The sequence below is a fragment of the Gymnogyps californianus genome, chromosome 23 (assembly GCF_018139145.2).
Source record: "Gymnogyps californianus isolate 813 chromosome 23, ASM1813914v2, whole genome shotgun sequence".
NCBI classification, from domain to species: domain Eukaryota; kingdom Metazoa; phylum Chordata; class Aves; order Accipitriformes; family Cathartidae; genus Gymnogyps; species Gymnogyps californianus.
The window spans coordinates 4,671,753-4,699,473 of NC_059493.1; the positions used below are offsets into that span (position 1 = coordinate 4,671,753).

At 45.7% G+C, this 27,721-nt stretch overlaps 1 protein-coding gene across 2 annotated transcripts in view; it reads left to right on the forward strand.

The window, feature by feature from the left end:
- Positions 1-14,029: 14,029 nt before the first annotated feature.
- The window catches only part of DPYSL2 (dihydropyrimidinase like 2), a 53,600-nt gene continuing 39,908 nt past the window's right edge, over positions 14,030-27,721 (forward strand). Inside the window, exons 1-2 of one of the 2 annotated variants that reach the window (XM_050910131.1) lie at positions 14,030-14,083; positions 14,735-15,104. In XM_050910131.1, the coding sequence (XP_050766088.1) occupies positions 14,754-15,104 (351 nt within the window). In that variant the 5' untranslated portion in view covers positions 14,030-14,083; positions 14,735-14,753. Of the gene's footprint in view, positions 14,084-14,734; positions 15,105-25,953; positions 26,112-27,721 lie in introns of those variants that run through there. The other variant, XM_050910132.1, reaches the window with a different exon arrangement.

Here is a 27,721-nt window from a genome sequence, read left to right on the forward strand (position 1 = left end):
AAAACCAAGGCGAAGGTAGATCTCGACAGAGCTTGCAAAGGCCTATGCTTGATGATTGGTAACCAAGGCAACGAGGCCTCTTTTGAAATAAGTGCTTGCTGCAGACTCCCATTTTGTGCAGAGAACTGGTCAGCATTAAAAATTAGAGAAGACAGGGTAAGATCTATTAGGCAAACAAAGCCATCAGACAGGCAATCAGAAGTGCCTGCCATCTAGCTGACTAAATTAAAGCAGGCACCACGTAGGGACGAATGTGCACTGCTGGTTTGATCATTGCCTTGCAAATGGTTAAAGAGGCTGTTACTGCTAATCAAGAAACGAAAATATAGGTTGCAAGGAAAAGTTTTTATGTAAGAGTGGCCACAGTCTGCTCTTTTTTTACGCTGTAAATCTGTGGCAGAACTCAAGACTGCAACTGTTGTAATAGAGGGTGCAAATGTAGCCCAAAGCCGTCACTGAATGGGAAAATTCCTACAGGTCTGATTTTACTTGCTCGATTTGACATGGGGATAAATGGGAGGGAGACACAGGTGACCGTTTTAAGCCACTTTTGTGCTCCCATCATCTGTTAAAAGACCTGGGGGTTAACAGGTATTGTAGCTGCTTTAATTTACATTCATAATGTAATGTTCTTCAGCTGATAGTCTCTTTCTTTTCACTTAATAGCCCTTCAACATGCCCTGCATCTCTCCTGGTCAATATTTAAGTTGTGATTTTAGTCTTTTAGAAAATGATCTGTGGTGTAGAGAGAGGATCTTGTATGGACGTGTCTGAATCAGACCTCTGTTGTGGGTTGCTTGCAATTGCAGGAGGGTGGTCTCTCTCCCAGTCAGTCCTTCTGGTCCAGTATTCCCCAGGGCTTTTCTGCATTTGTGTCTGGACAATTAGATCTGCTAAGAGATGAGCTTAGTTTTGCCTCAGCACGTATGGAAACTTTGATCCCTAGAGCTGAACCAACAATATTGTATTCATTTCAGATGAGCCACATCCAGGACTCATGTGCTGCTTAAGCCTTAGTTGTGTCGAGTCCCGTAGTAGGGGCTAAGTCAGTCACTGAGTCCAGCTCTGCAGGTAATCTTATGGCAAGGTTTGAATCTGATCCTGAACATCTGTGATGCAGAATCCTTTGCAATGCACTTGTCACGCTGCTGGCCAGTGTGATCACATCCATTCACCAGCAAAACTTCAACGTGTTGGAAGCGGACAAATCTGTTCCAAAGCTAAATGCGTGATAAACTGTCTGAACAAAGGCATTAGTGGAGGAGTCTGTAGCCACAGATGTTTTTACTGCCCAGTGCTTTTCGTCGCATAAAGTGAGCCCAGCCTTTTTATTGTGCAGCCATGGGTTACCTGGAGAGTAAGTGGGTGGATGGTTGTCTTTTGTTTTCAGCTGGGCCTCATTTCCATGTTGTTTAAGCTGTTGAAGCTAAAATTCAGTGATCTACAATATAGGGAGGGGGGTGTATGGGCGAACTGGAGCTGATCTGTGTTTGGCAGCCGCGAAGGGTGAAGAGAAACGGACCCCTGCCTTTCTTTAAGAGCTCTTCCTGCCTCTGAAGAGCACCCATTCTGCATTCTGTTGCTATTGCTATAGTAACTTTCTGCCTCCTGATTTTGTTACGAATGGCAATGGGAAAAGCCTCCGTGCAGGCTCCAGCTGATACCCTGCTGTTTCAAACATCCTCAAGGCTTGCTTTCATTTTTAACCCATGAATGGATGGTGCTTTTTAGCTGGGGATTCCTTTGTGAGCCTGTGTTTTCTTCCTTTTGTCTCTGTGCATTCAACAACATGCCATCTGTCCATTGTACACAAAGGAAAAGTTTGGAGCAAGCAGCTTTATACAGGCAAAGATCTGGATCTTTGGAGGAGGGAGTGCTGGGCATTTTTGGGAGGTGGCAGTTTATAGTGGTGTTTTTGCAAAATGAACGAGAGCCAGTGGGGTTCAGCAGCTACCAGTGCTGGGCTCTGAAGGCTGACTTTGTCTTCCTTTATCACGATCCAGGCATCCCCTCTCCAGACACAATGCAGCTCTTTTCCTTCTGCCAGCACGCTCTCCCTCTGGGACTTGCTGCTACCATGGAAAACAGCATAAAGCACGGGTGAATCTATTCTTTAACCAGTTGTGAGCAGCAGGTCAATATTATCGCTGCCATTTAACGAATGTGTAGATGGATCCCACAGAAGCGAAGTGGCTTGCTCAAGTCAAAAGAGTGAACGTCAGAACTGGGGAAAGAGCTCCAGAATTTGGGGATGCTGGCACATTAACAGTTTTTGTTTGGAACAGTACCGAAATGATGTGACCTTGAAAATGACCTAGTGCTAGAGGCTATGCATATACAGGTAGCTAGCAAAAAAAGGATGGTGGAGGAGATAGTCACAGGCAAGAGAGAGACTGAATTATTGTCTCCAATGCAGAGACAAGTTTCCAGAGACAGAGTTCCTTGTGTTCTCATACAGGAATCAAACCCAACTTTCCAATTTAATCATTGTTCCTAGAGATAGTGGTAACCATTTCCTCCCAGCACCCTGCAATTTATCCTCAGTTAGAGCATCTTTTCTGCCTGACCAAAAAGTTTATCCCCCCATGCTGCCCAAGGTGCTGTTGAAAGATTTTTCAAGATTTGCCTTAACTTGAATTTTGCTGCTGCTTGTTAAAGTTCTAGGGCGTGAATATATTTTAGGCTTACAGAATCTGTCCTACCTTGAATTGAAAGAGAGAGATCCTTTGAAAAATGATGTGCTTTAAAACCCTGCTCCTCCGAACTGACTGGACTTTCATCGATTTTCGGATGATGGGTATACTGTTCGTGCTAAGTTGTGCACACGTTCTTATTAGAAAATAACTGCTTACCTTAGCACTAACATTTCTCAAACCTGATTTTTGAGATGCCGATTAATTAGTGTACAATGCAGTAGACCTTTTAAGTAATTTCATTTTGTTACTGTGGTTTTTTTGTTCTTTAATCCCCACATCTGAAATAATTTTCTACTCACTAAAGAATTAATGGATCTATCATCTTTGCAGATAATTAGTATTATTGCCACTTAATAGGCACAGGTGAATGCAGTGACATGCTGAAGGTCACAAAGTGAGTCAGTTGCAGAGCCAAGCAGGGAGCCCGGCTCCCCCTCTGGTATAGCAGACAACTGGCAATGCTGCTTCTCTTGACAGGTTTTGGTATGCAGCATAGACCAGAGAAGTAAGCATGATGAAGTAGGCTGGTTTGCTTGTAAAGACTCACTCAAGTATGTGTATTTATTTCACTGCAGTACCTAGCCAAAGAAGCCTTGCAGATTACAGTCCTCTGCCTAACTCTTCCATTTGCATACATTAGCAAAGCAAACAGGAAATTGTAGAGCAGCCAGTGCATATTTCCCACTGTAATGCTAATTTGTTGGCTTCTGTTTGGGAAAGAAAATGGTGAGTAATTTGAGGGAGATTGTTTGTTTGTTTTTCCTCTGTAAGACTGGAAAAACTGATCCAGATTAAAAACTAATTGGGCACTATTGGACTTGGGGAGAATTCTGCCATATTGTGGGGCTCAGACTTCAAAGTGTGGAGCATTGAATTCTGCGGAACACCTGAATGGTGGCTTAAATCTCAGTGGGAGAATTGCTCTATCAATACTGCTGAGGCCATAGCATGTTTCTGAATCTGGGCTGGTTGTTTGCAGGGAGATGCACAGATCAGTCAGGAGATGTAGGTGTGATCCATTTTCTTTTGCATATCAGTATCAGTATTGAAGCTGCTGAAGAGTAACATGTTTCTTCCTTAGAGCATTGCTGTCAGAGTTATATACTGAAGTGATGCTCGTTTTTTGGAAATGTTCTTACACTTGCAGTGGGGCAGTGCTGGCAACGCTGGGATCCCTGGGGTATTCCCTGAGTCTGTGTGTCTTCCAGATGTCGGCTAAACTGGCTTGGGTCTGGGCATTGTCCATGCTAGAGATTTGTAGTGGTTACAGTGTGAGACCTTTGTGAATATTCTTTATCCAAATGTGGGAAGTGAGTATCAAACCTATGCTTAAAATGGATTTGAACACTTTGTCAAAATGTTTGAGAGAGAATTTCTTTCCTTTTTTTTTTTTTAAAGGGTTAAAATATTCATGCTGGTTCTTGAAAAACTGCAGTTCTTCATTTTGAAGTCAGAATGTCTTTCTATGCAACCATTTCCTTTGATCCTACGAAAAGTACAACTCAACTTTAAAAAAAACCTGCTTAGCCCCCAAATGAGATATTCCATATCAGATGGAAGGCAGGTCAGTCTGAAATTTTACATTTTGATTCACTGAAGTTTGTTTAACAAATTGTTTCATGTTGTTCTCAGATCATTAAAACAAAATCCCAGCATACAAGGAGGAGGAAAGGCTGCTTTGCGCAGAATGTGACACAGAGCTTGACCTCTTGGTACTGCTCTTCTGTAAGAGTTAGTGATACCCTGCATTTTCACTACATTTACAACAGGCTCTTTGGATGATTTTAAACAAATATTTCCACATATACAGCCCATATTGGAGGGTATGCAACTTGTACTCCCTGTGAAACACCAGTACCAAATGTATGTGGATGTTAAAGCAGCATCTCAGATGCTCCCGTCCTCCCTTACTGTTTAAAAGAGAATATGCATTTCACTGGTGGGGGAAACAGTCGCACTGTGTGTCACTCCTCATCCTGCCCAGGGAAAGTGGGGTGTGACACTGGCATCTATCTCTGGCTGTGCAGGGATATCCTGGCAGAGGAGGATGAGGGGTCTCCATGTGCTGGTGACAAGTTACTGTTCCTTTCAAAAGCAGCAGCTGGCAGCCCTCTGATTAGTATGCTACAGATGGCAGCAAGATGCAAAGGGCCTCTCCCATCCCCTCACCAGAGCACCCTCCATGCTGTCACCTCCCTCCCTAATTCAAGGGAACTCATTGCTGCTTGCTGGGGTTTCCCGTTCTGACAGTCGCAGCTGCAAAGCAACGAGCTGCATCTAGGGCTTTGGCCTGTAATGCACGCAAAGTGCTCTGAGCCTGCTCCGGTCCTTGGGAGCCATGTAATCGGCAGGGATGACGGTTTTGTCAGGAGTGCCTTCTGCAAGGCTATGGGGAGGAAAGGCATAGTCCATTCAGGAGTTAATTCTCTGGGTGATCTGGGAGGCACACAGATTTATGAAATAAAAGCTTGTAATGCAGTTTAATAAGATTAGATTTATTTAATAAGTGCAACTTGAGGACGTTGGTTCATGTTAGCAGCAACTGCAATGCCCCCAGACTTAATGGGTTCTACAGAGCAGCTCAAAGAGGTCTGGTTTTTGCATTGCTGTTACTGTTTTGATTCTTCTTTCTTACTACTACTGTTATTCCTGGCTTTTGCCTGCTTCTGCCCCTGCCTAGAAAGAAGGGCTGAAAACTATGAGGGCAGAGTGAATAGAGCAGTGGTGGTGGCTAGGAGGATCCCCAAATAGGGCTGACTACAGACAAAGAAGAGCCTGGACCAGTGTCTTGCTATTGCTCCATGTCACAGGCTGCTTCTGCGGTTTTAGGTGGGTCATTTGAATTTCTATGCCTCATTTCCCATGTGTACAGTGAGGCTAATAATGCTGCCTTTGTCTGTCCTGTCTATTTAAAATGTAATGAGATGAGATTTTCAAAAATGACAAATGATTTTCGGTGCCTCATATGAGTGCTTAGCTAAAGGCGTCTTCAGAAGTGACTGAACTCTCTCCTGCTGGGCAGTATGGCCTGGTGAGGTTTTCAAGCTGTGTCAGCAAAATGAAGAAACTGAGCAGTACAGCGACAGCCCAGTGCAAGTTTCTGCTTGAGGCTTTTTCTTCTTAGCTTAACTTTTAAATTCAGCAACACCAACGCATCTTAACAGTTAGCATTGGTTCTCCCAGACATCACACTTGGAGAGAAGAGAAACCTTTGTAAAAACAAGGAAGAAAAGTGAAGTTTTTCTTTTTCTTGCTTTCCAAATTGTGGGGTTTGATGACTTGATTTTACTTTTGCTTTGAAATTTCCAGCGTGAAATTTTTGTTTAACTATTTGTCCTTCACATTCTTCTTTCTGCCATTGAACCAAATCCCAGTTCAGCATGTCCCTTGAAACACTGGTCATCAAGAAAATCTTTGCTTGAGACATTTGCGAAAGACTGCGTCTTTTGTGTATGTTTATAATATTACATAGCAGATGACATGCTGCAATAGTAATATGGAGCATATTGGGAAGTTTTAGTTCTATCCATTTCACTTGAAAGTATTGCACTACTTGGAAATCTGTTGGCTTTAGTAGGGTTATTCCCTGTTTTTGCAGTTGGAAATGGTATCAGCCTGGCACGATGGCCCAGCTTAGCCATAATGTTCATTAGCTTTCCAGTGTAGTGATTCTCTCTTCTGTACTATTGTCTCTGGTTGGCATTTTTATTGCAGAATAAAGCATGACAGTCTATTTACCTTTATCAATGGACTTCCCCTTTCTCTCTCCTTGGGTTCACCAAGTAAGTCATTGCGTGTGTGTAAACATGATTAACAGTGTATTCAGAGCTGTATTCTAAATACCTACCTGTGCAGACTGGTGCGATGTGTTTAAAATAGGCTCTAAAGCCATCACCAAACACAGAGCCCATGAGGTGAAGCTGCTTAATGCAGCTTAAGGGTAAGATGCTTTTGTGCTATGAGCTGGCAGAGCTTTCATCCAGTGATGTTGAGGAACAGAACCATCAGCGTAAGTAACGTCATCTTCTGAACTCACCTAGGCATTTTCGTCCAGCATCCCTTCTTTACCTGGACCCTGGACGTGCCCTCCCTCTCTTTTAACTTGTGTAGCTCGGATCTCTGCAGTGAGAAGTCTTGAGTCTCTGATAAGGGATAGGGGAAACATTTCTGTGCTCCTGGGACGTGCGCATGTGCACGCATGTGTAATGGATATTCTAAGCACAGTTCTGATCCAAGTGTTGATTAAATTGCTGCCTGTGAGTGCAGAAAACTGGTTTCAGTGTCCAAGGAAGCCTTCTCTGAGCCCATCATCCTGTATTATGGCCCATCATCCTATATTATGAGTGCAACATAGCAGATGGTGTCCCAGGATATTCTGTAGAGATAAGTGTTTCCATTCCAATAAATGGGGAGGCAGTTCCACTTAGTGGGAAGTGCTACAGGAATTGCCATGAAATAGCAGGGACAGGAGAGAGCAATTCTAGAAAGGGAAGGTGAAGCTGGACTGCATCTTCGATACAATAGCAGCACGTTAAGCCAAGTAGTGTTTGTTTATTGTGAGTCTGGGATGCTTCTCTTGTCGAGTTTACTGCTGACTTTTCTTTTTAGTGCTATTGTGTCCTGTCTTAAAGGAAACCAGAGTGCTGTAACACTCAAAGTCAAATGAGTGAATCATTCATAGAGCATGATATGCTTTATGACCCTTACTATTATTGTTGTCATCATTATTTATTAACATAGTGCTTAGAAGGTGTGTGAAGCCATGTGGATCACAGCTCTGGCATGCTTGCAATGGAAAGATCTTACCTGGAGAGATAGAGAGCAGTCTAAGAGATCCCAGTGACAGGACATAAACAGTAATATTCACCCATTCTTCTCCTTCGCTTTTTGACCAGAGCTCCCTGCCTTGGAAGGTCTCTATTTTAAGCCATGTTACAATAGTAAAGATTGTCATTGTCTGTTTTGGGTCCTTTTGGGAAAATGCTGGCAAAATTGTAAATAATTTCCAGTCCACAAATCAATAGCTATTTCCTGTTGAGTCCCAGTTCCATACAAATTTTAATGGTGGTAAGCCAGTAGCTGTCATATTCTTAGAGAGGTGTTCAGAGGAAATGTTAATATTTAATGATGCCTTTTTGTGGTTAGACGGGTGAGTTCTCTTAATGACACTGTCTGGAAGAAGCATACCTCAATCCTCAGCCGTAATCAATCCACACAACCCATTGCGAGGCTTCAAAATGTCACAGGACATTTACGGACCTTAATGAAATCAGCAGTTTTGCTGGAACTTTTGTCTTAAATCCTGAACACTTCAGAGAGATTTCTATTGCTCCTATCGATGATTATCATCCTGGGAACAGCTGAAAAATGTCTGATTTCAGAGCAGGCTGGTACCTTTCACATGCATGTATTTTTATAAAGACTGAATTAGTAAGGAGAGATTTTGAAGGCAGTGAGGCTCTCCACTCCCTCTGGAAGTCAATGGGAGTTGTGTGCCTAATTTCCATTTGTGCCTTTGGAAAATCCCCTTCTAATTGACTAAATATTTGTACTATTGGCTGTGGGCACGGTGGCACAATGCGGCTTTCAAACCATCTGTTTTCATGGACTAAAACCCACTGGCAACAAACCTTGATTGGCAGAAATTCACCAGGGCTAGTTTACATTAGTTGAGGTTGCTGAGGACAAAACCATAAAGGAAGAGAGAGGCATAGGATAAGCAGAAATAAAAAGGACCATGGAAATAAATGAGCTTTGTTTCAGCATTTGAATGGACTTTACTCATTTATCAAAAGACTTTCTTCTCGTCTTTAATGTTTCTGAAATAATGTGTCTCGTCTTTGAGTGCTCAACGCCAAGAAAAGCTGTCAACCACTCCAGCAATTATCATATCCCAAAGGAAAGCTGGTTAATGATTTCTCTGTAGACAACTTGGTCTTTCAGGTTTTTTGCTATGCCAGAACGATTCCAACCCAATGAAGCAGTTTCAGGATTTGGTTTGATTCTTAATGTTGAAAGAACATTCTGGAAATACATTCACTGCCACCTCTTGATACTGAGCCTGCGCCTTAGAAAATGAAAGTTACAGGGTCAGATGCAGGGATGAGCTATCGATAAGGCAACAACCAGAGAGAGGAAAGATGGCTTTCCCAGCTTGTGGTTAGGCAGGGAAATTCACAGGCTATTGCAGTGACGCATGCAACAAGTTGGTATTTTTAAGGGCTGCATAATTTTGTAAGCAGTGGTGGTTGCAGAGGTCAGCACAGGCTATCCCAAGCCCTTGCTCTGAGCATCCTTGAAATTTGGTTGTGGATTTATATTCAGGCTTTGTTCAGCTTCTTTTTGAAAATCACTTGCTAGTGTATATAAGAGTAGTCACTGGATCTCTGCTTTTAGCCTCATGCTCCCAGGCATCATGAAGATTTTCCTCTATATTCAGTAAAAGCAATTAGCTAACTTCACCATGGAGACTCCTCTCAGTGGACCCAGCTGAAAGCACGGTATCAACTTGATTTAATTCTGAGGACAAAACTGTATTCTTAAATTGTGACCCAATGAAACCTTAATTGAAGGATTGTCATTGACTTAAAAATGTCTAGTATTTCACTTGAATTTGCTCCTGACTGTGAATGTCGGCTGTGCTTCAGCTAGCGTAAGCCCATGTTTTGGCACATGCACCTGCTCCATTTGTATGGATAACTGCAGCTTTCCCTGGTAAGGTTTTGACCTGTGCTCCTTAGGGCTGTTGTTCAGATGGTGGAGGTACCTCTGCATCCAGGGACAAGTAAATCTCCCCTGTGCAGAGGGCTTTTTATGTTCGTGATTATCTGCCAGGTATCTGGACGAATATCTAGTTGCCATGAAAACTCTGGCCCCGGCTAGATCTTAGGGGCCCTACGGGGGGTCCAGGCTAGAGTTCTGTAAGCCGTGCCTTAAGATGGCATGGTGGCTCATACCGGTCTCTTTGCTCATTGTCACTGGAGAATGTAGGTTTTGTGGAGTTCTGCTTTTGCAAATATCCAGATTTCAATGGGATCCTGCCTTGCGTGATAAATTTTGTACCCACTGGAAGTATTAATAATTATTTGCAATAGGAAGAGCCCCAGATTTCGAAGTAGTTGCTGTCATTATTATAATAATGGCAATTTAATGGCAGAATATACTGCTGTAATTTCTGGCTGGGTTCTTAATCTTTAAATAATGAAGAAAATTCTGGATTTGCAGCAATTGTCTCACCTTAGGATGGTAGGCAAATAAAGCAACATAGAGCTTATATTGCATTGTTTCTAATTCAAATCAAGTTTGATTGTTCAGCCTTACCCTGCACATGTAAGTAACTATGGCAATGAAATGTAATAAAGCATCATTCGTCATTTTATGCATGAGAAGTAAGTTGGCACGTCTCAGCCAGACAGAATAGGAGATCAGAAATCACTAGAGCCGTTGATGCAACGCAGGTTAGTGAAGGAGTCCTATGCTCCTGAGTTTGTCTAGGCAGGCCACAGATGCCAGAGCACTGTAGCACAGAGGGAGTATTAGTATGTAAGTAGAGAGAGCTAATTTTCCACTTGTTTGGCGAGGAGCCTGCCTACTTCATATCTTTGTGCTCACATTTTCCCCTCTATATCAACGTAAATTTTTTTGCAAAAGGATCCTTGTGAAATCCTCGTGCTCTTCATGGGGTCATTTTTCTTGCCTTTGCCAGGGCAAATCCCCAGGCAGGGATTGTCTTTTGTCATGTGGTACTGCAGTGCTTAAGGTAGTGAGTACTTATGTCACTTAGGACTTTTGTGCGCTAGCATAAAAGAATCTTAAATTAAGCCAGCTCTGCCACAGCTTTCCTCTGCAGTTTCAGGCAGGCTGTGCAAGCTCCCTATTCATCACTTTCCTTTTTTGCAGTGTTGAGGTATTACTATTAGAAGTCACTTGCCCAGAAGTGTCCAGCGTGTTATGATGTTAAGAAAACCTGATGTTGTGATTCCACTCAGTTTTCCTCTTCCGTTCCTTTTAATATATGGTGTGTGGATAATATTAACTGATAAAATTAACTAAGTTTTCATGTATTGCTAAATAGTTTATCTGCAGATAAGTGGTCAAGTTAGTTGTTCTCCTCTGCATACCTGTATCACTGTGATATTGCAAGAACCAATTAATGCTCATTACAGAATTCGAATATGAAATCTGCTGCATGGAGACCGAAGGCTACCAGCGTAACTCCGACTGGCCTGATTCGTTTCTCAGGTTGTGTTTATGTCACTATTCAGTGTTTCTCCTCCTTTGTTGTCAATAGGGCTAAGCATGATCTGTTAGCTGAGGAATTTTTCTTATTGATGCTGGGTTTATGAAATTCAGCTGAGGGTCAGTGTCATTTTCAAAGTAATTTATGTAGTTCAGAGTGAAAATAGACACCCTGTGGAATTATTAAGCACACACGGATTATCAGTGTCTGGTGATTTTTCGGCAAAATTTGGTTATTTCCATGCTTAGAGCATGGGCAGCTGGTTTAATATATTACCACTCAGGAGTTGTGTCATGCTAACTAGCTGTAAAAAAACTCAAACTGAAATGTAAGTTGCATCAGCCTATACTCTTTTTATGATAACAAAGTTGGTGAGGAATCGCATATATCTGGCTGGGAATTCTGGGATCTTAAACGAGACCTGTGTGTCAGACATTGTAGAGGCTCAATGGGACTCATGTAGACACCAAGTTTCTATGGCTGGTCCTAAAGTCAGAGTGATTTGGGGGGTCTAAGTTCCCAGTGCACTGGCTGGTTGAGCTTTACTCATGATAGCATTCTTCCTGTAGGAAAAAGAATATCCTGGGAATAAAGCTGTGGAGTCACGTAGGTGTATCAAAACGTTTCAGTTCAAGCATAACAAAAAGAATGAGTAGAATTTTCTACAAGTGGCCATTTCTCCAGATCTGATACCTGAGTTTCACAGGTTGGAATAAAAACTTTTGAAATTACCCCAGTATTTTTCAGTGTCCATAAAAGGACTATAAAGACAGAGTGAGTGCTATACAAACACCCTGTGAAATATCCAAGAAGAAGAATATAGTCAAAGGAGGATTCCTTTTAGTAGTTCAGTGATTCTTTTGGAGTGCCTGAGTTTCCACATGGGTGATTGAAATCGTCTTTGGTTTGATATGTGAGGCCAGTCAGAGACTCAACAGATCAGCCTGTGGTAAGGTGTCTTTGATAGACTTCCAGTGAGCACAGCTGGAGCTGAACACAAAATAACTGAAGACGCTGCTGAGTGTATCCTCAAGTACATGTGGGAAGGGGAAATACTTGGAGGTGGCTGTTCAATATGTGATTGTTGTCCGTGTTCTGAGGATTTATTGGAAGAGGGAGTCAGATCTGTATGGTAGGAAACCTCAGCTTTTGGGATTGACCTTTACCAGGTCTGAAACGTTTGGAAGTTGCAGTCTTGTCTGCAGGATTTCATTCTTGTCTCAGTCACTTCACAGCCTCCAGGCTAGCTTAGTGGCAGATCATTCTCTTTCCATCCCTCCACAGAGGCCTGTGTCTGTGGCCATCTGAGCATCTTCCAAGGATGTGCCAAGTGATGGATGAGCTTTATTTAAGGCTGTCCCTGAAAGCCACTGCATACGTTTCAGCAAACTGCAGAACGTGTCAACACAATCGCTTCAAGGCTTTCAGCTTGCTGGGGCCTCTGTCAGCACTCTCTGCAGCTTCTGTGGACTGCCTGATCAGCAATGCCATGACTATTAATATTTATAAACCTTAAATAATACAGGACTTCAGTGTACCTGAGAGACCATATGTTGGCCTCCAATCCCCAGCAAAGCACCTGAGATCAGCGTGGCTACAACCCTGGCTGTTCCACTGTTATGGTCCCAGAAGGGGAAGGAGGTGGAGCTTTTCCCCTGGAGGGCCTCTGTCTTTGGATTTCTCCCTCCTTCATTAGTTACCAGAGCACATCATCTTCATCCTTCAGGGCCAAGCTGCAGGCTTTTTTCTTTCCTTTTAGTCTGGAGTCTTTTATCACTGTGCTGTGCATTTATTACAGGGCTTCACTTGGTTGTGACCTTGGTTTTGGTTTTTCCACCTTTGGTACAAATGCATAGATTTGGGTGTGGTTTGCAGGGAGAGAGGGCTCCGAGATTTTTTTCTTTTAAAATTATTTATTTATTTTTTGCTTTTAGTGTTTTTTTTGGATCTTGCAAAGGTGCTTGGTAACCATTTGGACACAGATGCCTCAATTAACATTTAATGTATGCATGTGCAAAGATGCATATCAATGAATAATGCATAGTAATAAACAGCTTGGTGATTGGGTTTGGCTCAGAGCGATATTGCGTATGGATTAGCCTTAAGGACCCAGATCAGTGGTGTTAATAACATGTATCAGGTGGAGACGGCCAAGCTAAACCTATTGTGTGCTGCACCACTTACCTTTGTGATAAAAATGTCTGTCCTCCCCTGTTCACAGCCTCAGCCGGACTCGCAGAGCTATTCGGTGTACTCTGCTGAAACAAGCCCTTCGGAAATGACTAAGGCAACCCTCCCTCCGCATCGCCAGCCGCCAGAGCGGTTTATTTAGGTACAAACCCGAGAGAATAAGTGAAAAAAAGATCCCTGACGCACACAGCTGTACCAGCCACGAGGAGCAGGAGGGTGTGTTAGAGCCCAGCAGCTCATGCAAGGCCCTGCGTGGCGGAAAGGGGGCTAGGGGTGGGCTGCGAGTGCCTGGACGTGGCTCTGAGCCCCCCCCGGGGCTGGCTCTGAGCCCCCCGGGCCGGCTGCTGGGGCCGGGCGGCGGGTGGTGCTGAAGGGACAGCGCCGGCGGCCCGGCCCGCCCCGGGGGGGCTCGCCCGGCCCCGCTCGGCTCGCCCGGCCCCGGCTCCCCTGCTCCTCTGCCCCTGCTCCCTGCCCCTCGCCTTCTCGCTCTCTGCCGCCTTGCCTCCGTCTCCCGGCGCAGGGACGCTGTCGGCATGGGCAAGAGCGGGGAGGCAAGGGGCTGCTGCTCTGTCTCCTTCTCTAGAAACCTGCATTCAGCCGGAGCCGCCTTTGGCTGCCCCCTCTGATCCCCCGCAGGGAGGGACTGGGGGCTGCTGGCATTGCAGAGGCTTAATTGACTTGCAGGTCACTAATTTCGGCTCCTGGAGGTAAGTCCTGGTTAACGGCTCATTTTCCTCTCTCCCTCGGTTCCCAGACCCCTCTTCCATCTGTCTCTCATTCTCTCTCTAGTGCCATCAATCAACCCTTTTCTCCCCTGAAGAGGGTCTACCCGAGTCACGGCACCAGCGAAGCCCCAAAACCCAGAAAGATGAGTCAGCATTTTGCCTCCCACTAGCCCCAGTAACCCAACCGCGATCTCATCTGCTCCCCGCCCTCCGGCTCCGCTGCTTTGAGAAAAGTGAGGAACAATAGGATTCCCGGAGCACTCCCTGACTCCACCATTGCGGGGCTAGGGGAGGAAGGGGAAAGGGTGGTGGGAGGAAGGAAGAAATCCTTTCTCCCCTGCCTTGGGAACACGCCTCCAGAGCAGCCGGAGGTGAGGGGGGTGCTCAGTCCCCATCAGCCTCTGTGCAACTTGTAGCAATAGCAGCACGCTGGGGAAGGGGAGGGGGGAAAGGGTGTGTGTGATGGGGGCTGTTGCTCCAACCTGATCGAGTCCATTTGCCAATTCACCAGTCGCATCACTTCCGGATCAGTCCTCAGTTTCTGCTGCAGAGTGAGGATTTTTTTTTTTTTTTTTCTCTCCTTTTCCCTCCCTCCCATCTGGATGCTGGGAACTTGAAACCTCCTCCCTTGATTGCAGCAGGATCTGCCCCAACCTTCCCTCAACTTTGCACTGCATCAAAGAAAACAGAGCGAGCCACAGGCTATATTGTACCGATGGGGGCAGGGGATCTGCCAGGCGCAGCCCTTTGCAATTGATGTGGCCGTATCTCTAGGACCCAGAGCGATCTCTCTCCTCTTTTTTTTTTCCTCTTCTCTTTTCGTGTGTGTGCGTGTGTGTGTGTGAAGGATCCTCCTGGTTACCACTGTTGTTATTTTCCCTTAGCAGGGAGACCACACAAGCCATGGCTGAGAGGAAGCAGTCTGGCCGGCAGGGTGAGGAAGAAGAAGTGCCAGCCTTCTTCAAAAACCTGGGCTCGGGCAGTCCCAAGCCCCGGCAGAAATTCTGTGGCATGTTCTGCCCGGTGGAAGGCTCCCTGGAGAACAAGACCATCGACTTCGACTCCCTCTCGGTGGGCCGCGGATCTAACAAAGTCGTGGCAAAGCAGAAGGATGTTGCCCACCTGGGTCCGGATGCTCAGTCCGTCTATTCCAGGCAGAGCGGGAAGGGAGGGGAACCATCTGTTGATTTCGGGAGAAAGGTGGAGATCAGGAGTGCCACTGGGAAGGAGGCGCTGCAGAACCTGAATGACAAGGTGGGTACATCGTGTGTGTGTGTGTGTGTGTGTGTGAGATGCAACTTGAACACGCGATAGGCTGCAGAAGGGATGTATCCTTTCCACCCTGCAGTTTCTTGCTGTTAATGTCACTTGCATGTATGTGGCAGTCAATGTCTTCCTCTAAGAAGCAGCATCTCTCCTACAGCCTTCTTGCCAGACCTCTAATGTTATCCGTGTGCTCTCTGCAGGTGTGTGTGTATGTGCACAGGGAGGAGGGCAGAAGAATAAAGGAGCCCCTGCACCCACAAACACCCTCCCTTTCCCCGCCCTGCCTTCCTATTTGGTGATAGAGACCGACTTTTTTGTTTCTTAGGCGATTTCCCCCAGCACAAGGTAGCAAAATGCCCCACCCAGCTAGTGAATGCAGCTCACGGGAACAGAAATGCAATTGTTAGCAAAAGAGCATCAATGAGCCTCCACCTACAGGGATCAAATCCCTGCAGGCTTCTTCCAGGGGAAACTCCTACCCTCTCCTCCCAGGGGAGGACAGACTCCAGAGTGACCCCTGGGAGCTGTATTTCAATACCAGTTTTGATCAAGGCCTCTGGCTACAGTGGGAATTTTTGCCTCGGGAAGATCTGGGACTTTCACAGGAATGTGGCGTTCTCTTAGAAACCCACTGAACTCCTCCCAGTCTTTTAAGACTCCTGAAGCTATTTTCTCGCTCTCTGTATGTGTCATGGTGTAATAAAGCCTATCCTCTTCCTGAGGCAAAACCCATTCAACCCATAGGTCTAGCAGACCACGCACATTTGCTTTCCTCAATAAATAGATTTAAGCAAGCTTTATTCAGATCTGAGCCATGAAGTACTCTGTGCGTTCCTCTGACAATGCTGGCTCCTATGCATAGGCTGGAAGAGCAGAAATGAATGAAGCACCGACCAGCAAACTGAGAAACTCCTAGCATACTGGGAAAGAGTTTCTGTGAGTAGTCCCCCAGTGGGTTTACAGAGCAGTCCTTTCTTCGGGGAACTGTTTCTAGGATGTGCCTCCTGATTTTTTACTAGTGGTATGGATTGCATATACAGGGCAGAAGTCTGCCTCGAATTTATAATATCGGCTTGTTCGCTACTTTCTCCTGCTTTCAGAAATGTGAAATATTACTAGGAGTATTATTGGGGGCTCATTCTCCCCAAATCAGACCCTACTCTGCTTCTTCCTACTACCGTAACCTCAGGGCTCCATCCAGCCATATTTACATGCGTGAACAACTGCCGTTTACGGTGAGATCACAAAGGTAGGCCCTGATTTTCAGAAGTGCTACGCACCAACCTTTAATTAGGAGTGGGATATGCTCCACGCCGCTTCAAACCTGATTTGCCAAACCCAAACAAAAGTTTGCCACTACAAATGCCTAGGGTTTGATTTGACCATGCTGAAGTGCCTACTAATTGAGTAACTTTCCATGATTAATTAGTCTTGTTGGACTAACCAAGGTGCATCTCAAGAATAAAGGGCATACACCTTTTCATCTTGGGGAGTCAAAGGTTTTGCAATTCAGGACACTTTCAGGACTAATTTTGGACAATTTGATGCGGTGACATAAGTATAAACAGGTAATATATTAATTCTGAAAAGATCAATTATTTTGTGATTAAAGGGTACCAGTATAATAAAAAACTTTAAGTACAATATGGTGAAAAATCCGAAGTCCACACAGAATATTAATCGCATTTTTTAAGAAGTGTGGGTTTTGGTTCTGTTTTAAAAGATTGTCATATAAATGTTAACTGAGGGTATGAAATAATGGGATAGTGAAAAACATTTGAGTTGTTTCTCATTAGCTTTACATAACACTGATGCCAACGGATTGTGTTGTGAGGGGTTGTGAGCATTTGGGTAAGTGCAGTCTTTTATTATAAATGTCTTGCTATGGATTGGCACTTTACTGCAGGAGTGTTTTAGCTTTGATGGTTTTCCAGCTGACTGCATCTATAGCTTGAATCAATGGTTAGATCCTCAGCAGGTAAAACTGGCTTTACTTCAGTGTAGTTAATAGAAATGTTTGTACGATGATAATCAAAGCTCAACGTATTAAAAAAAAGGTAAAGAAAAATAATGTTGCAGGAAGTGGCATTAAAGGAAACAGTGCATTAAAATAATTTCAGATAGGAGTTAAAAGGCTTCTGAAGTTTTGCAACTGAATTTGGCCCATTATTTTCAAACCTCTGTCTTAAGCATTTAATAACACATCTGAAATAGGTTCTCCCTGGATAGACTGTACACTATTTCCATGTGGTAGGAATCTAAATTATAGTGGAAAGGAGCAGTATGCTAATTTATAGGATCTTGAATTTATAACTTGCATGAATTATTTCACAATAGGCTAGAAATCTTACTGCTGCTTTTTATTTAGCTTGAGGCTGACAGTAGTTGCAATTTTTATCAATACATGTAACAATCAACGTACAGGATGGTCCATGCTCTGTTTCAGCAACCAAAGGACCATATCGTGAGCTGATGGGAATGGGTGCCGAACTGGAGGCAACAGAGATAGGTGGAAGTATTGTAGCCAGTGACTGGATCCAAAGTGGGTTTAAAACAGTCATCCTTTCTGTCACTGTATAGAAAGATCTTGTATTAATCTCCACTGAAATAATTAGCAAAGCAAGATGGACAAGCTATTTTTTATTTTTCTGAGCTCTTAACTGTCCAGAGGATAAAAAAAGGAATGTAATTATTCCACATTAAATTGCAATAGATTGTTCTGCAGGCAAAGATAAGGGTAATCAAATCTCTTTGTGTCTGTCCTGTCTAGGGTATTCTATAGGCATCTATCATGGCCTTGCTTTATTGCCTCTGGGCCATGCTGCCTCATAATTCAGGGTTAAGATCATCTCTAGAGGCACCAGGAAGGCTCTCTGTCTTAGTTTAAGCAGCTCTTTACAGTTAGGCCTCTGGAGGCGGTGTGACCTATTCAACAGGTCTGCAACTCAGCAGATCTGAGGCAAGCTCTGCTACTTCCCAGCTGTCAGGCCTTGGAGAATTAACTGGGCGTCTATTTCCCATCTTAAACTTTGTCATCTTCCCTGTTTAGACTGTTAATGCCTGGTCCTGGAGCTACTTGTTCAACGTCTGAGCACTGCTTAGTGCTTTGAGGCCCTGACCTCAGCTGGGCCATCACTGCAGTCTAACAAGAATGTCATGTTCAAACTTGGGATTTCTTGAATGAGACAATAAACACTTGGCCTGGCTTTCATGAATTCCTGTGCGCCTGCAAGCCCATTTCCTACAGTGGGATTTGGTATTCAGATAGCATCAGGGCAGGGACCTGTGGAACTTACTCATACCACTGCTTTGTAGTAGTCAGTGCAGGAGCTGCAAGCTGCCTTATCTCAGAGCAAGGGGACTGATAAAATGGCTTCCCAGGGCATTAGTCCTCTGTTCCTTAGGTGAACAGTCTTGAGACACATGCGTTCATCTGGATTTTGGAAAACCTTGGCCATTGCTTGCTTGACCTGGGTCATTTCTCTGTGTGTATTTCCCAGATTCCCCATGTGTATAATTGGTATTCCTTCTGTCTTGCTCATCTGTTGAGATTCTTTGGGACAGAGACAGTCTTTTAGGGAACATCTAGAGGGAGAAGCAAGGTTTGATTGCAAGAGGGATCAGCAAGCCTGGGGCTTGCTTTAATCTAGTTTCAACAGAGAGCCTCAGTAGGTGCTAAGGCACTTCAGCACAAGTACAAGCCCTGGGATCTTGTCTTAAGTTGCTGGCTAAAGTTCCCATTGCCATCTTGTTAGTCCAGTGATTCAGGTGGTTTCCCTGTGCAACAGTCGGTCACCTTTACATACCTTTTTCGCATTCCTTAGAAACAGTTCATGGACCTTTGGGAAATGCAGAGCACTGGGTGTAAACTACTGGTCTAAAACAATAAAGCTATGTCTTATTGTAATAAGATAGTAACAATAATGAATAAACAGAGACTAGGAAAATATTTTTATTTTAGAATTGACAGGAGAGGAACCACTTGCAAAACACAGTGTCATGAAGCTTTTGACATGACTGGACTTTTTGCTAAAACCTCAAAGCTCTCAGGACCATGGTTGTTCATTCCTGGAGAGAAATAATGAATAACAGGATGTTGTTGAGAGCTCAAATAATCATAGACTCTGGAACATTGTGGAACTGTTGTGTAGAACAAAGAAGCTGTTCCAGACAGCTGGAAATGCAGTTCTGAGTTTAATTTGTTACAATGCCTGCAATTTTTCTAGTCTCATTTCGACAATCATTGCTTGCAAAATAATCATACGGGAGGATGACTTGCATGTTCTTGCAATGGATCATAATGGTTTGTCTGACTACTGAAAAAAAAACCCATAGAGAAACTAACAGTAATGAGCACAAATGCCAAATTCCTCTTAACTTCTTAGATCCCTCTCAAAGCCATCAATCTGCATAGCTGGCACGTGCCACACATCGAATGGGTGTCTCGTGGAGTGGTCTGTTAGTGTTACGTCAGGAATTTACCAATACCGCTCTCTCTCGTGCAGAAATGAGCAAGGGGCTTTGATACATGGCCAATTTATTATTTGGGCTAAAGACTGGAGGGAAGACTTAAACACCTAGGGCCAGATCTCCCCGCTTTGGAGCTGAGACAATGCAGAAGTCTGGTCTTTCAGCAGCACCTTGCACTTTATCTCAGGGGATAGATGCAGCACCTGGCACAATGAGACTGGCAGCTTTGCATGCCACCCTTATGCCAGTGCTTTGGTCATCATTTGACATGAGCCATCTGTTTTTAGTAGGTGCTGAGCAGTCATTTAGGCCTGCCTGAAATTTTGTACCTGCAGGACCATGTCTAACTCCCCACATCACTTGTCTGTCTTGTGGCACATTAAATCTGAGTCTGTTTTCTGTGGTGTTGTTATAAAGTTGGGAAATGACGCAGGCAGCAAAGCTCACATGAAGTTGATGTGTGTGTTTTGCATGAACTCTCTTACGCTAAAAAGGGACAGCATCTGGGAGCAGCGCTGTAGGAAATCTACCAAAACCCAAACCTCTTTACTGTAAAATTCACATAGAAGCGCAATGTCCTGTTCTTTGGTCACCTCCCAGAGACCCGGAATGAATCTCAGGGTGAGAGAATAGAGGTCAGAATTTCATTTTCTCATTGTCTGGAGTAATGATTGTCCTGTACATCAGAGGTAGGCAGAGCTGACTGACACAAGCAATGACAGCAATTGCTGAGAGCCTGACGCTTTGCCCTGTAGGTTTTTGGGGAAGGAGAAGGGATTATAATGTTAAGAAACAGCGCAAATCACTGTGAAAATAGCCATTTCTTAGACCCTACCCATGGTTCCCATGGGCCTGGAGATGCTAAACTCTCTCCACTGGATGGAAGGGAGGAGCAATGACAAAGATGCCCAAATGTCCCATGCCTTTGTTCCAGAAATGCTGTATTTAACTACAGTGAAGGTCACAGCATGAGTGCAGGCTGTAAGCTGTTGAGAGCACATTTTTGCTCTGTATTGTACTACCCATGACAGAGTGATCCCTGTCTGGAACCCTGAAGAGGGCTGTCTCTTTCCTGATAACATGACGTGATAGTAAATTAACTGTGGAGCAGCGGCTGGGGCTTGTTTAAAGACATTTAAGACTGTAGTACACCTGAAATGCTCAGGAGGTTTCCTCTAAGAAACACACTGTAACAGTAACAGTCTTCTTAGAAGGTTATTTCTGAACCTTCTCAAGGTTTCCTGGGATTTTAAAGGAAACAAAATCAATTGGAAGGTTAATTTCAATTTGCAGATCAAATGTACATTTTTATCGACCTGTTTGTGCGGCTAGAAAGTGAATCTCCCCCTCATAATCTAAGGTAGTCTGTATTCAAAAAAGATTAGGCTGTTTCTCTGAGAAGCTGTATGATTTTTACCTCCTCATAGTAGCACATTTGACCTCTATGGTCATTTCCATATCATGACACTTAATTTTAATTTTCTCCTGTAAGATAATAAAACAAACGAAAGATGCCCATTGGCAAGTATAATTCCCCTCTGTAATTTAATTTATAGTGATTAATAATGGACAGTTCTTTCATCATCTTTTGGGAAGGACAGATGTACTCCTTCTGCCATGTATCAGCCTGTATTTAATCCTCCCAACGCTTCTTAAGACGCAGGGGGTTGCTGGATCCATGGGAGAGTCCTTTCAAGTCATTGAGACTCGGAGCTGATGCAGCAATTGGCATGGGCAGAATCATGACAGAAAATTAGGGCCTGATCGGTGAACTCATGAAAGCTCTTTTGGCCCAGTCCTGCTGCCTCTGATCGCAGTAACAAGAGCCTCGCTGACTTTGGCAGGGGGTGATTCCCCAATAGGGAGTGGGGATTATTAGCATCTAACAAGGCTAAAGGGAAATCTACAGCTTGTTGATGCTGTAGTGCGAGAATTTCAGATACTTCCAGGAATGCTTTAAATCCATCTCTGATCCCTCTTTTCATTACATCTTAAAATGTATATTTCCATTGGCAGGTTTTATAATTTCATAGCAAAATGTCCTTGTGGATAAACCTTTAAGAATTCAGTAGGAGTAAAAGCAATCAGGTGTTGCAGAAATTCTGTGGGGTTTGTTGCAATTACACTAAAATTCCACAGAGAAAGAGACTCTCTTAATAGTTTTTTCCCAACCATCCAGTAACTCCGCAGTGGGAACAGAATTCCTTGCTAAGTGCATTATGGTAGTCCACAGAATCTGTAAAGTTAAGATTCAGAGCTGATGTAAATTGATTTCCACTGATGCCTGTGATGATTTATTTTAGCATAGATTATCACTGTATAGAGATTCTCATATTCTTGTGCCATTTTCCCTCTAGACCTTTCCAGAAGACAAATTTAGACATAGACGTTCCTTTAACATGAAATGCGTTTCTGCTGCAAAGGGCCTGCACAAGATGTCCTACACCAGCTGACTGCTGTGCAGAAATGGCTGACGGCAATCTTGGGTAGCCACTGGCCCATATACCCCCCAACTACCCTAAGCCTCAGGATGGGCCAGAGACACTCTGCCAGTGCAGAGCGCAGCTCTGTATGTGGCCGGGGTAGAGGCTGGCACTGCAAATGTGGGCATAATGCTCTGTTTTGTGCATTTCCTCCCCTGTTCTGCCATTTGGGGAATGTTGTCAGGGCCCTCAGAAGTGCTGATGTAGCATAATTGAAGACATTTATGTTCTTTTGCTCTTCCTCTACTGCTGATGTGACTTGGCTGCAGCAACCTTGCTGGTCCTGTCGTAGCGGCTGCAGTCAGGGAGCTGGGTTGGGCTGGCCAGCCATCCTTCATCGCTTTCCGTCGTTAACGTTTGGCAAGGAAGATTTGGCAGTGCTTGTTCTCTGTAGCACCTTCTAATTTTAGCCTGCTCAGCCTGCCGTGTGCATTAATAGACCTATGGAAGACAAAGTGCATCAACATTATCTAGAAATCCCATCACTTCCCGCAATACCTTGGCAGGTAACGGCACCACTGTACGACAGCCAGACTGGATACGAGCCTGCAAGGATTTAAGCAGCGGGTTCAAGTCTCCTCTTTTAACCTAGGACCTGACTCCTGCCCCTGACCTTTCATAAGTAGTTATCTTTCTTCATTTAACTTACAGGGAGAATTTATACATAAACTATAGCTTTACCAGAGGAATGAACCAGCTTTTGTCTTAAAAAAAAAAAAAAAAAGCACATGTACATCTCGGTATTTTCTGACTCTGTTCCCCACTTGTTCTCATCCCAACGTTGTCCTTTAGCTAGAGCTCTTCTCCTTCCCTCCTGATCACCTCCCCTCATCTGTGTTTATACAACAGATAATATCCATTCCTTGCCTTTGTTTAGCAAGGCTAAATAAGCCAGTTTGCAACTACATTAATAATTTTTAAATTATTTATTTTGACAACCTTTTAGCTCATCGCTAAAAGGAAAGAAAATTGGGCCATATTGGCGATTGGTATAATGGAGCTAGAAGATACACCTGGGAGCTCAGTCCTGGTCCTTTGGGTACACGCTAAATCATATGGAAGTTTTTAAAATTTGGTGCCATGTAGATGTTGAATATTGAACAACCATGTTTTTCAGCCCTTTAATCTCTTCATGTATTTTATTCTGTACTACTTAGGTTCTTGCAACAGGGTGATGGGACGGAAAAGCTAAGTGTCATCTGAAGATTTGTTATTACTTTCTGAACCTAGTCACTACTGGATTCAAGTTATGGAATGTATTCGAAGTTCAAGAACTGCTGTTCTGAATTAGGCCCATGTGCAGTAAGGATTGCCTTTTAAAAAAGTATTTTAAATAGCTATCTTTGAGCAGATGAGAATAGCTTTAGAAATATTAGCGTGCCGATGACATCATCCCCTTAAAGGTGCTTCTATTTCTTCTACCGGTACTGCTGTTCCCCAACTTTTAGCATAATGTGGAGAAATGACCTGCCCAAGGTCGAGGAGGGGAGTCAGTGCTGGAGAAGTACAGTTTCCTGCACCCATGTTTGTGGTCGTTCCTCTGTAATCACGTTGCTGCTGCCAGGGCAGGATCTTGAAATGGTAGCTGGACTTTAGCACATCTCAGATCAGCTGCCCAAGGGCCTTGATGCTCTCTCTCAAACCCTTCGGCAGTGTTTGCTTCCTCTTTGACAGCTGAAGACACTCTTTTACCTGGCAAGCAACGACAAGAAACCATTCAGATATAAAATTGAGGAAAGCTAGCATTAAAGAGAAAAAAGGAAAAGTTGCACTGTCTAAATTTAGAAATCTGATGTAGATGCTTTCTGCCATGTTCTGAGCAAAAATATGCTGAGGTTTCAAAACTTCTTCCAGCACAGATCAGAGAGGGGCAGGATAACTCATTTAGTATTGTCTAATCATTAAATCAAAATAAAACCCTACAGGCTAACAAATTAATCATTTTGCTACTGTCATAATGAGCCACTTTCTCGTTTGCTACTAATTGGATATTAACTGATTGGCACGTTAGCTACTTAAATGTTGCCTGATGCCCTACCTATACACAGGAAAAGCTCTTTTACTCTCTTCCTTATAGCCTCCTGTGAACTAATGTACATAAAAGGTCCTGATAGTCATCTGTGTGAACAGATGTTGCCTTTATAATGATTTACTGCAGTAATATACTGAAGGTTTTAATTTCTTATGGGCTGTGCACAGTGTGTTTCACAGAACTACTTGGGTATGTAAAGATCACTACATTTTGTGATAGGAGAAGCTTGCAGTTTGCTTTGTGTGATGTGAAATTCACTCATGATTGAGGGAAGAAGGTAAGTCTTTGTTGGTCATTAATGGTCTGTTACAACCTTCAAGCAGAAGTGGATTTATGCTATTTATGAGTTCTCCAAAAGGTGTCTTGTACCTTCCCCCAGAGCAACTGCTGTAAGAGGAACTGGTGTAAACATGTATTTTGAATGGTTATCCCACACTCTGGCCATGAACGCCATCTCTCTTCATTGCACTGGGCAAGTGCACTGTAAGTAACGAGGAAATACTTATGCCATGTAATGCATTTCTTTCCTTGAAGTACCAGCTTATGGAGTTCAGGGACTGAGAAATTTAGGACTCCAAGCATGACTGAAACATTGAACGTGGAGTTTGCAACACTGGAATAGTAAGAAATGGCCAGAGTGACTGGAGAGGACCACCATGCCTGTGTGCGTAGCTCTGATCCCAGATTTCCCTGGCACTAAAGCTTCAGGTTAGTGACCGCAGGAGGGGGGACTTGAAGCCGGGCTGTATTTTCTGGACGAGGAGGTGCGGGAGAAGGCATTTAGAAAGCATGGCTGACGTGCTGGGAAATCAAAGGGCCGGGAGTGGCTTCAAACCTTATTTTTTTTTCCCCACAATTTGCTAATGCTTCCGAACAGCGTTCCGCTCCGGTAGCGCCAAGAAGGGCGGGGTGAGACAAAGAAGATGGAGGGCAGCGCGTTTTCCAGCGCACCGGCTCCCCGGGCAGCCTCCTCTCCTCCCGCTGGGCTCGCAGCCCCGGCGGGGGTAGAGACAGGGTGTCCGCAGCCCCCGAGGGGGGCCGTTTCGCAGCGCCCCACATCCGCGCTTGCCGCGCCGCAGGTGCTGGGCCCGCTGCGGGCGCGGGCGGCGGCCGCCTCCGCGTTCCCCCTCCCACCGGCGCGGCAGCTCCGCTGAATCCGCCGCTTCGCAGCAGCCTGGCCCCGCCGCAGGGCGGGGGAACGGGCAGCGGCGGCTGGGTTGCAGCGGGGGGACCGGGCCGGTGCAGCGGGGCGGGGGCGGCGCCCGGTTCCCCCCCCCCAGCGCTGCAGGACCCGCCGCCGCCAGGAGCGCGCTGCCCCGCGCCCGCACTGACGTCTCCATTGCGCCACTTTGCATATCGGCGCCTTCTCCTCTTCTCATTGCACGGCGGCCGCCTCTCATTTGCATCCCCGGCAGGCGCTCAGCCAATGGCGCCCCGAGCTGCGCGGCCCCCCGCCGGGGAGAGGGACGGGAGCGGCCGGGGACGCATGCGCCGCTGCCGCCCCGCTCCGTCGCCGCTGTTGTTGCTGGCGGCGCTCGCCCCCTCCCTGCGCGGCCGGGGCTGGGCTGGGCTGGGCTAGGCTGGGCTGGGCTAGGCTAGGCTGGGCTGGGCTGGGCTGGGCTGGGCTGCGCGGGGCTGGGCTGGGCTCCGGGCAGAGGGAAGAAAGGGAGACGCGCAGGGGTGGCTGCTTCTCCCCTTCCTGCCATTGCGGAGAGCAGGGCTCGCCTCCCCGCCGCGCCGCGCCCTCCCCGGCGGATCCCCCCCCCCCCGCTCCCCTTCCTTGTGCTCGCATTGATTTGGGCTTGGGGGATTTATTTTTATTCTTTTTTTTTTTTTTTTTTTTTTCCGGTGGAGGGGAGGTCGGGGAGCAGTTGCTGCACGGGAGACAATAGCGATACAGCAGCCGCCCCGCTTCTCCAGGGAAAAAAAAAAAAATTATTAAATAAATAAATTGGGGAGTGATTTCCCAAGATGTCTTATCAGGGGAAGAAAAATATTCCACGGATCACGGTGAGTTGAGTGCACGGGAATAAAAGCGGGGAAGGGGGAGGGGTGCGCGGGGATTAAGCCCTTTGTGTGCTCGGCGAGCGATGGCAGGGGTTTGTGGCAGGATAATAAGATCAGGGTCTAATGCAGCGCTTCCTGTGCTGCAGCGCGGCTGGACGCCCGGGGGGGGGACGGGGGAAGGGGGGGGGTGCGCGGCGGTTTAAGCGGGGTCGGGAGAGCCGCGGGATGCTGAGCGGGCGGTGGGCGGCGGAGCGGAGGCGCCCGGCCGGGAGCGGGGGACGGGGGGCGGATTTCATCAGCATCGCCCGCGGTGCGGAGCCGCGGTAGCGCTGCAGCCGGCCCGGAGTCGGGTGTCACCGGCCCCGGGAGAGCATCGGCGACAGCGGTACCTCCGGCCGGGGGGGGCTCCCCTGCCTGCCGGGTTTGTGCCCGGGGAGTGGGGGGGAGCTGCGGGGCGGATGGGGATGGAGCCCCCCCGCCGCCGTCCTGCCCCAGCCCGGCAAAGGGGGGCTCCGAGGCGGGGTGGGGTGGGGGGGATCGGCCGGAGCCCCCTGCCCCGGCGGGCTGGCGCTGGGGATGGAGCAGGATTTGCTTTTCTTCCCCAAGAAGCTTCTCGCAACGCGCGCGTTTCGGTCCACTCCTCGATGCAATCCTGGGGGAAAAGGGAAGGAGCCGTTATATAAACCCCTCCCTTGATTTCGTTATTGTGGGAGCTGATTTAGGGCAGGTATTGCAGATCCAAGGATACTAACTTTTCGTTACGTAAGGCAAGATACTCGCATCTAACGGGCTGTTGCAGCCGTTTATTTTTTTGACACGGAGTTTTTAATTATTGGCAGCGGCTCCTTCTCCCAGCCCCACGGACACACCCATCCCAGTCCTCCTTCCTTCGCCTCGGAGGCAGAAAAGTGAGCTCTGAAATGGAGCTTTGAAGTGTGACATTTGTGCAGGAGCTGCTGGGCTGTACAATTACATTTTAAATGATGTTTAGGAAATGCAGGGGATGCACAAAATTATTATGTGATAAATGGAGCTTCCTCTTTTTTGGGGGGGGGGGATAGTTCCCCTCCAAGAGTCCAATGGTAGAGAGTTTAAAAAGATGCCTACGTTTAAATAACGATGAAGGTTACTGCTGAATCGCTGTCACGGGCCAAAAGTATGACGCATTTTTCTTACGACTGAATGCTCTGATTGATGTTGTGTGCACCCGATGCAGTTCTCTTGTAAAGATAAGGGATAGAAAAAAATCAGATTCTGGTCTTATTTGCTGTTGTATAAACCCGGAATTGATCTACGGAGGCTAGTGCTTGAAGAAGGAGGATAATCAATGTCTAGCTGTCCTATTTTGGCTGCATCAGTAGGGTAAATACATACAGATTTAGTGGCAGGCCCTCGCACGGTTGCAAACTGCGTGCGCTTTTGTCTCCAAGGTGGTTGAAATGAGCAGAAGGATTCACACTGATTTCAGAGCCTACCATACCGCCGCAGCAGGAGACCTGTTTACTGGCAGAAGCATTCAGAGCATCATGAAAATGGTCTAGGCTGCATTTTTGTTGGTCACTATCTCTCTTTCTCTCTCTTTTCTTCTTTCCTGATGCCCAGTGCATTAGGAC